Source organism: Callionymus lyra, chromosome 13, assembly GCF_982586985.1.
Source record: "Callionymus lyra chromosome 13, fCalLyr1.hap1.1, whole genome shotgun sequence".
Classification (NCBI taxonomy): domain Eukaryota; kingdom Metazoa; phylum Chordata; class Actinopteri; order Syngnathiformes; family Callionymidae; genus Callionymus; species Callionymus lyra.
In genome coordinates, this window is record NC_141830.1 from 18234376 (window position 1) to 18245496 (window position 11121).

The 11121-nt window shown below is 36.1% G+C and overlaps 1 protein-coding gene across 2 annotated transcripts; it reads right to left on the reverse strand.

The window, feature by feature from the left end:
* Positions 1-563: 563 nt before the first annotated feature.
* taf12 (TAF12 RNA polymerase II, TATA box binding protein (TBP)-associated factor) lies at positions 564-4263 on the reverse strand. 2 transcript variants are annotated; one of them, XM_087805530.1, is made up of 6 exons: positions 4116-4263; positions 2470-2647; positions 2062-2139; positions 1826-1940; positions 904-992; positions 564-813 (listed from the first exon to the last, which is right to left on the reverse strand). In XM_087805530.1, exons 2-6 carry the CDS (start codon positions 2548-2550, stop codon positions 778-780), a joined length of 399 nt encoding a protein of 132 aa, XP_087661656.1. In that variant the 5' UTR covers positions 2551-2647; positions 4116-4263; the 3' UTR covers positions 564-777. The 2 variants fall into 2 exon arrangements, with proteins under 2 accessions (XP_087661656.1, XP_087661657.1); XM_087805531.1 differs by lacking the exon at positions 4116-4263 and adding an exon at positions 3678-3696.
* Between the last annotated feature and the right edge of the window lie 6858 nt (positions 4264-11121).

Consider the following 11121-nt stretch of genomic DNA (forward strand, 5'->3'; position numbering starts at 1 on the left):
TGGCTGCTCTTTATTCCAATCCACTGACGTCCATTTCTCAATGTAATGTGATCTACAAACACATTACACACAGACACAGACGGGGCCACATTCTTAAAGGGACGTTTTAAGTGATTCATCTTGTCGAAATGAAGCAAAACTGAGGCGGCTCGTCTCATTCACGTCGACCGAGAGAACCCGATACAATATAATTCACTCTCACAAAGCAGCAGAGTCTCCGGGACTTGTCATAGAAGGAATGCTTTTGTTTATCACGCAGCAGCAAGGGTTATTAATTCATGCCCCCCTTGGTTGATATTCCGGGTATCACTCTTGAAGACGGCGAACCCTCTGGGCCAGCTTAGAGCTGTAGCCGAGGCGTTCAATGCTTCAACTGTAATTACGCGACATCCTTCCGCCGACTGATTGTTTACAGGTGCTACATTTGAAACTAATTACAAAACATCTCCAGGGTTGCTCTCGATGTTGTGCTACTCAGAAGTTGCAGGTAGTTTCCGTGGCGACCGGCTCAAGACTTGCGGACGAATGATCGAAAAGACAAGACTAATAGAAATGAAACTGAAGAGGTTTAAATGTTTATTGACAAAAATGCTTTAGCTAAACAGCAACAAAACAAGATGTACATCATTACTTTTTTTTTTGTTGAAAACACGATTTAAAAGAGACAATAAACTATGTTTTAGATTTCAACCGCACCAAAAAAAAAAAAAAAGGTGAACCAAACACAAAAATTAAAACACACAGGATAGATACAACACATTTTAGTAAACGGAGCTGCTACTTTTTAGTAGTCTTGCGGATCAGAGCCATCCTCTGAAATGAAAAAACGCAAAGTTAGTGGACGCGAATGTGACTAACACGTTATTTAACAGATAGTTAAGTAAATACGTAAATAAAACAAACCTGTTTATGAGCCTCTGTTGTACAGGCCTTCTTAAAGGGCCGGATCTCATCTGAGCCGTAACCAGGTATCCACATGTTCCACTGACGTTCTGCGGGACCAACGGAACGACAGAGTTCAGACCACGAAGTTGCAACATTTATTCACAAGCTATTTAAATAATCATTGGCTAAAAGTAGTGATGGTCTGATGAAGCTTCATGAAACAGTGTCATGTTGTTTAGAGGTCAGTAGGTGGCGCCATCAGTTCAAAAATGATGTGACGTTTTATTAGAACAGTTCAGAATAAAGGAAAATAGTGCAGAGACCGCCATCTAGTGGGCTATAAAATAATGACACTGCTTCATGCAGCTTCATCAGAACATCACTAGCTAAAAATACTTGCATGTACAGTATATTGATAAGAAGATAAAATTGATGGAGGCACATGTTCAAAAGGGGATGAGTTAAAAATGAAGAAAATAGGACAAAGAAGACAATAAAACAAGCAGCTTTTTTTTTTTTAAAGGAGCAAATCAATCATTTTTTTCGGTTAACTAGCAGTTGTAATCAATTCACACAAGAGCAAATTTATACCATTAAGCCTTCAACTTAAATAACTTTACTCAAGTGAAAAATGTCTCTGGATGTGTGAGCCACCTCCTGGCTGAAGCCAGAAATGTCTAGTTTTTTTTTTCATTCTAAATTTTTGAATTCATTTATTTATTTAAAGTTAACCAACAGATGTAATCGTTTGGGCCATTTCAGAAGTTTATATAAATTATATTCATTTATTCCAAGTATTTTTATGTTTGAAATATCAAAATGGACTGATTTGGAAAAAGGAATTCTTATATTCAGCCTTTTCCTCTACATCACACCCAGTCATACTTCTGAGAAACTCTTTGCCCTTTAAAAATAAATGTTTTTCTTTGTTTTTACTGACCAAGATGTAACTGGACATCTTTTACTTCCAAGGTGTTGGATTTACGATGGCGGGCCAGCTGACAGGCAGCAGTCACTACACTCTCGATGAAGTCGTCTGCAATTTGCAGCAGCATCTGTCAAAACAGTTGAAAGGAGAGTCACAATTTAATGAGGACAAGATGATTCATCCGATTAAAAATAACTTATATTTCCCATTAAATAGAAAAGAGACTCTGAATTATATCCGAGACAAACCTCCTCAACATCTTCATCTAGCTGCTCATTTGGGTCGATTTCTCTTACGAGGTCTTGCAGCTTCTTCTTGCTCAAGACCTTGAATAAAAATCAAACAGATATCAGAAATGACATATTTAAAGATATTAAATAGACACCTTTCAAATCACTCAAAGTTTCTCTTGAAATCAACATTGATTATGCATCTGCAGTCAAAAGGTATTTTAATCAAACCATTCATGACACTTATACAGAAATACATGAACAGCATTGTTGTGCAAAGCACATTTTATGATAGCAAGATCTATTATTAAAATTAAGAAAATGCAAGTTGTTTTATTGTTTGAATTAGTTCTTTTTACAGGGGAAAGGACCACAGGAGAAAAAAACAAACAAAGGGCATTCTTAAATTGTCTAAAGCGCACACACCTGAGATCCTTCAGGGCTGCTTCTGCCAGCCGGGCCTGGTGTGCCCAGAACTTTTACTGTTGCATTGGTGTTGTTTGCCATGGTGGAGGAGCAAGGAATCTACGGGAAATCTGGTCTGGTAGTTAAAGCAGGGTATTCCTGGAATTATTACTCTTCAACAGGCGCAGCATCTGTACACCTAATAGACGGACAAAGAATACAAAATAAAGTGTTGTTAAATCGGAAATAAACATGGGGACTAGTGTAACTGTAGGTATGCTTCACGTTTGATCGCGCTATCTGAAAATGTGTGACTGCTGTAGTGTTGTTTTCATCACCACTACACCAATACAGCAACTTAGAGCATATGTCATAGTTTATCAAGAATATCGAAATGTTCAGATTGACTAAGTCCACTTGCCACACATCAGTGACAACCCTTTCCAAATTTTCCCTTGACAAAGATCCTTCGCAAAACATCCAAGGTAAGTAAACTATTTATTGGAATCCATATTATATTATACGTTATAGCTTTATCTGTGATTCTGCCAAATGTCTATTAAATTGATCGTTTGGACCTTGTTTTTTGGACCCACAGATTGCCTGACTGACCGGCCAGTGGATTTCCTGTCACTTCCATTAGTGATTTCATGAATTTTATACACCATACCTGTGCTTTATGCTTTAATTACTGTATATTTAAACAACTTATGACGTATGTTCCATCTAGGCTATGGATTTGCTTTTTAAATGCATATTTTGAGCCAAATTAATTAAATCAAACTAATTCATGTTTATTAATTGATCATTAAAATCATTACTACAAAATAAAAACCTATTCCGTTTCTTTGTTTTATAAGCTTTCCAATGATACATACACTGAAAATTGGGTAAATATTAAAAGTAAGTTAGGATATTTAAGTCCCGAAAAGTCGGATTGTACAAAAAGGTCACACCTAAAATATTGAAACCTATTGACTCAATATTAAGGAGGTGGAATGGAAAATAGTTCATTTAAATTTATTTTTTTTAAATGACAATGTGCAGTTACATGGTGATGAAATGATGGCTGCACCAGATTTAGCACAATGCTGCTTTCCACCTGTCCTTAACTTTCTTTAAATATATCACAAAGGGTCAACTTTTATCACTGGAACCGTCTTTACAAGACATGTCAGACAAACTCTGGATCTATAGAAATATAAAATAATCATTAAACGCTTACACACATTTGTTGTATATTGGCGGGAGTTCACACTGGATTGACACTTGATGCAGTGACAGTTATGACTGGAAGAATCCGGACAATGAAATAGGAGTTAAAATCAAATTTCGGTATAGTTTTCTATTTTCCAGGACACTTGACACCGACTGACTCACATATTTACGTCGATCTACGGGATCATGCTAACAACATGTCGATGTATGCAGCACTGAGAAGTCAAAATAACACAGAAATGAGTATCGAAAGGGGGAAATGTGACACATCGAGAACTTAGTAACAACACTTAGGTGAATTCTATACGAAGTTTTAAGACCAAATCTAGGCGGAAAGTACCTGGTGTGCTAAAAACAAATAGCGCCGCGATGCTACAGCTAAGTAGGCTAACCGTAGCATACGTCTGATGATGAGCAATGCAATCACAATTCAGCGAATACTTACTTACCAGTATAACATTTAAACTATCTGTCCATTTTTGGCTGGGTTTGAAGACAAAGATCCACGATTTTGGAGGAGAAACTCGAAGCAGATACCAGAACAACAGACTTATCTGTCACCACTTCCGCTTTGCCGGCTACTATTTCCGGGCACAGGATTTGTAAGATCGCCATCAAGTGGTTACTATGTAGAACTACAGTTTATTATAGTCACTAGTCAAACTAGAAAAGAGTGCATGATTTTTATTTCATTATACAGTTGTGCTTTATTATTAGTAAAACAGCTTCAGCCAATCAGCGGCTTCGTCACATGTAGCGCGGACCCTTCCGTTGGTCTCAAAGTCACGTGTGTCGTCAGACCAGGAAATGAAAGAACGGAAAGTGATTATGTTGACGAAGATCGTCTTTTTGTCAATATAAATGTTTTATGTGTGGTTAAAAGTATCATGTAAACGTTCTGTTCACGTTTCTTTAACCCATAAAAAATATTTTAAAGAGACGTTCGCATATGACGCGTGTGACGTCATCACGTAGGAAGTGGGGGGACCGATATTGTAGGGGGGACCGAAATTGTACCTACACCGGACTGGGAATGCTGAGCAGCATTCACACAACTGGTAGTACCGGAAGTAGTAGTAGGGGAATTAGTAGAAGTGGAACTGGTAGTGGAAGAAGTAGTTGGATTTGTAGTAGTGGAATTAGTAGTGGAAGTAGTAGTTGAAGTAGTAGTAGTGGAAGTAGTAGTGGAAGTAGTAGTGGAAGTAGTAGTTGAATAGAATAGAATAGAATAGAAAACGTTTATTCATCCCCAAAGGGGAAACACACTTTAACAACAGCAGCAGCAGGACAATGAAAATAAAGTGCATGGAAAAAAAAGAAATAGTAAAAGAGATAATAAAATAAAATAAAATAAAACGATCTTAAAAATATACAAATTATTTACAGTATTAGAAAATTAACACTATTAACAGAATAAAATAAAGTAAAAAATAAAATAAAATAAAATAAAATGAAACAAAAAATAAAAACACACGAGAAGAAAAACACACTACGGATTAGCATCAGGATATTTAAAGTAGAGAGTTAAATATCCTGACACAAGTTGGGATGAAGGACCTTCTATAACGCTCTGTCCTACACTGGGGGTGCCTGAGCCTGCCACTGAAGGAGCTGGCCAGCTCCTCCACGGTCAGGTGCAGTGGGTGGAGAGTGTTGTCCCTGATGGAGGATAGTCTGGAGAGTGTCCTCCTCTCTCCCACCTCCTCCACCGAGTCCAGCGAGCGGCCCAGGACAGAGCCGGCCCTCGTGACCAGCCTGTTCAGTCTCTTCCTGTCCCGGTCCGTGCTGCCTGCTCCCCAGCAGACCACAGCGTAGTGGATAGCAGAGGCTACCACGGAGTCATAGAAGGTCCTTAATAGTGGTCTGCACACACTGAAGGACCTCAGTCTCCCCAGGAGGTGGAGGCGACTTCGGCCCTTCTTATACACGGCGTTGATATGTGTAGACCAGTTCAGTTTATTGTTGAGGTGAACACCCAGGTATTTGAAGCTGTCCACCATCTCCCTTGTCTTACCGGTGTTTAAGCAGAGGTAGTTGCTCTCACACCAGTCGACAAAGTCCTTGATGACTGACCTGTACTCCAGCTCGCCCCCCCAGGACACGCAGCCCACAATGGCCGAGTCGTCAGAAAACTTCTGGAGGTGACAGCTGCTGGAGTCATAGGTAAAGTCCGCCGGGTAGAAGGAAAAAAGGAAAGGTGACAGCACTGTCCCTTGAGGTACCCCGGTGCTGCAGATGGTCGTAGTAGTTGTGGAAGTAGTAGTAGAAGTAGTAGGTTACAGTGGAAGGAGTTGAAAGTTGAGTTGAAGAGTTTCCCCATTGAAATTAAACGAGGGGAAAAGGGTAGAAAAACTTTTTTGGTTCGTGAGCTACTTTTATAATTGTAGTAATGTAATATAAAAGTTCAAAAGATCTACCTTCATCAAATTTGCTCAACGTAAGTAAGAACATACTTCACTCAGATGACTTGCACTGAATGAAGTGAATGATGATCAGTCATGATGGAAGGATGTGTGGATTTAATCATCTTCATATAAATGCTGGCTTACAAAAATAACTAGATTCAAATAGTTCAGTCCGTGAGGAGCATATTTCCTCATAAGAAGATACTTTTCCTCTGAGAGTAACTTCCAAAGATGTCCATGAGATCCATGAGACCTGGTCTTAAGTGTCAGCCTGTGTTAAATCTCATCCTCCACTGCAGACAAGTTCAGACTCATATGTACTAAGAATTGCATTGATTTCCTACTAAAAATGGTCATTCATTCGAACCCAAATAGTGCACAAAAAATGTTCACGTGTAAGAGTCTGTGCTTGACACGAATTCAAGCCCTTTCCCTTTGTATATCAAAATCAACAAAGAATTCAGACGGGTTCATCCCTTTCCATGCCTCCATTTCAATATGTCCATCATGTTTAAATGAAGCACAAGACTTACATTTCTCCATTTCTGTGATCATGAAAAAACAAAAACAAATGAAAACATGAATTCAAAGGAACAGTTTATATTTTTTAATCTTAAACATGTCTGATATAAATCACACAAGTGGATTATTTTAACTTTAAAACATCTTCAGATGAAGTTTAACGAGAATAAAACTGTTCATCAGTAACTTCACATCATCATCGCTTTGTCTGATCGTCTCTGACGTCATTAGAATGCGTGTCTCACCTGCACCTGTTTAACGTGTTTGTGCTTGAGCGTATTCTTATTATATTCGTGGGATAAAGGTCATTTACAAATAGTCATCATGTGATGGTGTATTAATACAAGTGTGTTTTAAGGACGCGATCCCAAAAGGAAAACCAGCATTTGTTGCTTTCACTGGACCCTGCAGCTTGACTTTGATGGACCTGACGTCATGTTTCTGTGACTTTCGTAGAGAAGACCTGAAGCGATCAAACGCGCATTATTTTGTTCAAAAAATAATTATAAAAAAAAAGCTTATAATTCTATATCGTTTTCTGAATTGCGTAAAATGACTGTCGCACGTTTTGCTCTTTTTATTCTCGACTCATATGAACTTTGCCGTGCGTTCAGTGGAAGAGGCGGGAGCTCTGATTGGCTGCTGTGCATGTCAATCAAATTGTCAACCAATCGGCGCAATAACCATTTACTTGACATGCACAGCAGCCAATCATAGCTCTCTTTACTATTTTCTTATATCATATTTTATTAAATCACGCGATCTACTCGCAACAGCTTCGCGATCGATCGACATATTGCCCACCCCTGGAGTAGAGGATTTAATGAGTAGAGTATTGGAGGAGTGGAGGAGTGAAGGAGAGTATAATTATTAGTATAACTATAAGTATAAGTTAAACTATAATTATAAGTATAAGTATAAGTATAAGTATAACTATTACTATAACTATAACTATATGTTTAACTATAATTATAAGTATAACTATTAGTATAAGTTTAACTATAAGTTTAACTATAACTATAACTATTAGAATAAGTTTTACTATAATAAGAAGTATAACTATAAGTTTAACTATAATTATAAGTATAACTATAAGTTTAACTATAACTATAAGTATAAGTTTTCCTATAATTATAAGTATAACTCTAAGTATAAGTATAAATATAATTATAACTATAAGTTTAACTATAATTATAACTATTAGTATAAGTTTAACTATAATTATAAGTATAACTATAAGTTTAACTATAACTATAAGTATATGTTTTACTATAATTATAAGTATAAATATAAGTATAACTATAAGTTTAACTATAATTATAACTATTAGTATAAGTTTAACTATAATTATAAGTATAACTATAAGTTTAACTATAACTATAAGTATAAGTTTTACTATAATTATAAGTATAAATATAAGTATAACTATAAGTTTAACTATAATTATAACTATTAGTATAAGTTTAACTATAATTATAAGTATAACTATAAGTTTAACTATTGAGTAGTGAAAGAGTGGAAGAGTGGAAGAGTGAAGGAGTGGAAGAGAGGAAGAGTGAAGGAGTGGAAGAGTGGAAGAGTGAAGGAGTGAAGGAGTGGAAGAGAGGAAGAGTGCTTCCCAGCATTCACACAACTATTAATAAAATAACTGTTTAGAACAAGCCAAATTCAAATGAACAAAATCAAAATGCATTTATTCGGTACAAAGTGAATGTATTTTCTGCAAATGCCCAAATACTTAAAAAAAAAAAAAAAAAGCAACACAATAAACCATTTAAGGTTTTAACCCTAAAAAAATGAAATGCAAGACCCTTTTGTTATTTAGAAAATACTGGAACTGGTACTTAATTTTAAGATTTAAGAAGTCAAACAACCAAACTTAAATGTAACCAATCTACCTAGTTTGAAGATCGATTATCTAAATCTGTGTCACAAGTTTCAGAAAACAGTGCCATCAAGTGTATCAACAACAGACACTGGTGTTTGTGTTTGTTAGTAGTTTTTATTTCACATAATTTTCTTTTCATGCTAATTTTTAGTATTGGTTTATGTTGGGTGATCAATATTGATGCAAATCTAATTGGAATACAACAAAGTACTGTATATAAGTCGAATTATTTGTGTACTCCACCAAATTGTTATATCCTTCTGCTTTTTCTCAACACAGGTGGTGAAGAATCAGTCAAAACTTTTCCTCTAAGGTTGACCCAACACTAGTCCGATAATATGATGTCATATGAATGTAACTGAGATTTGTCCTTTAGTTACAGAGATAAGAAAGAAAAAAAATCTCCTGACAGATGAAAGTGAACTCAAAAAATTCTTAGAAATGAATGCCATTCATTGGATGATACGTCTATTCTAAAAAAAATATATTTAATTTTTTCAATGTCAGGTACCACAGAGATGACTCCGACAGGCTGCGGCAAGTGAAGCGAGAATGTTTGCTTTCTCAGTTTGAATTTCAAACTTTGAAGGTCTAAGATTTCGCTCAGCATCACAGTTTTCCCTTTTATTATGCTGTAACAACAAGAATAAAGCTGGGCTCACTTCGGCGACATGCAAGGAAGCACTTCAGTCAAAAGTAAATGTTGTTGTTCATTTGTTTCAATAGTTTTTTCATTTGTTTTTGAACATACTAGGCACATTGTCGGAGAGAGGTAATTTGGGCCAAGGGTTACTTAGTGCCACCTCTGTTGTCTAGAAAACCATAGAAGAAGTTGCTCACCACATATTTTTCAAGAGGCATCCATTTCACTTATTCTGCAAAAAGAGAGACACGTGGCTTGAGAGGTAAGCACATTGAAGGAACTTTTTTTGCTACTTCAAAAGTCCAAACGTTCTAAGATCAAGGTTTTTTATTGCTGTGTTTTTGAACAATTTTAGACAACATTTTAAACAGTTCACACATGTTCTACTGGATAACTAAGCTACACAATGAGTCTATACAATTGCGATGTTTACCCAAAATTGTTCGTCTGGGGCAAGCTGTCCCTTTGGTACTTAAGATTATTTATTGTACATTACTTTATTGTATTTAATTATTATCGCACATATCATTCTTACATTTGACCACCATGAGGTATTCTTAATTTTATAGGGTTATAACTCAAGAGGAGTTGAAGGAGCAGTAACAGCAGGGAAAGACCATAGGTCACGTTGGAAAGGAGGACCATAAAAAGATGTGTGGATAAGAGGAGAGTGATTTTCTGATTCTACTTTGCAATGCCGCTTATTGTGAGAGTTCAAATGTCCAGAGTGATGATGGAGATGGTGCCATGGATCTGTCCGTTGGTGCCTGGTCATCGTGAAGTTTGCCGGTAAAAACATTCAAATCCTATAACTATGTTTGATTGGCGGAGAATGTTGAAAGTAGTGATGGTCTGATGAAGCTTCATGAAGCAGTGTCATTATTTTCAGAGTCCACTAGATGGCAGTCTCTGCACTACTTTCCTTTAGTTCAAACGACTGTTTTAATGAAACACCACATCATTTTAAAAGTGATGGCGACACCTACTGACATCTGAACAACATGACACTGCTTAATGAAGCTTTATCAGCCCATCACTAGTGATGTACTACCCAGACCACAAAAACTTGGTAGTAAAGCCATAAGGGGCACTAGTTCTTATTCCACTGAGCATTGACAAGTAGGATGTTAGGTTGTAGGGCTAGTAGACTGGATTTGTAACGAGTCATTAGATGTTCATTTGATGGTATAGGTCTTGTTATAGAAAAGTGGCCTTTGATGTTGTTAAAATGAAATAAAAATGTATCCAATTTGTCTTGATTTTATTTATTACCATCATTTGTGAGATTCATATGATTCATTTTACTCCAATTAATTAGCTAAAGTAAAGGCACAATATACCTCAGTGTATTCTCTCAAAACCACTTTTTCTGAAGCTATATTTCAAAGATAGTTTGTTTCAGACCGAAAGGGATTGTTCCCAGGGATGCACAACATCCTAAACTTTAAGCAGACATCTTAGTTGGAGGTAGTACTGTAATCCCCTTACTTTAAATTAACTTAAAGTAAAAATTGCCAACTACTACCCCACTCTCACCATGTATAAAACACCAACGCAACAACAAATATTTGTATATTTTCATACGAATGAAATTCATAACTTAGGAACAAACGACCTTCAGTTTTGTTTCACTTCCTATTGATACTTTATGTAGTGAATTCTCAATTCTCAATATAATTTTGGAATGCAGTTCCTGCCCTTGAACACACCACACGACGAACCAAAACGATATTTTTTCTTCAATAAACAGCTTTAATATTAATTATCAAATTGATAACGCTTTGGAAATGTTGGGGTATGAATTATGTGTTTGTTTAAATTTGTTCAATTTGGTATTTTTGAGTTTACTATACTTTTAATTTGAAAGACAAACTTCTTTAAAAAGGGAACATCACATGAAATTGTTTAAAATGTAAAAGACCCAAAGACATTAGGACATTGTAGATTCCAATAAAGAATACGTTTTCGATATTTAATTGTTTTATTCTAATAGCAAA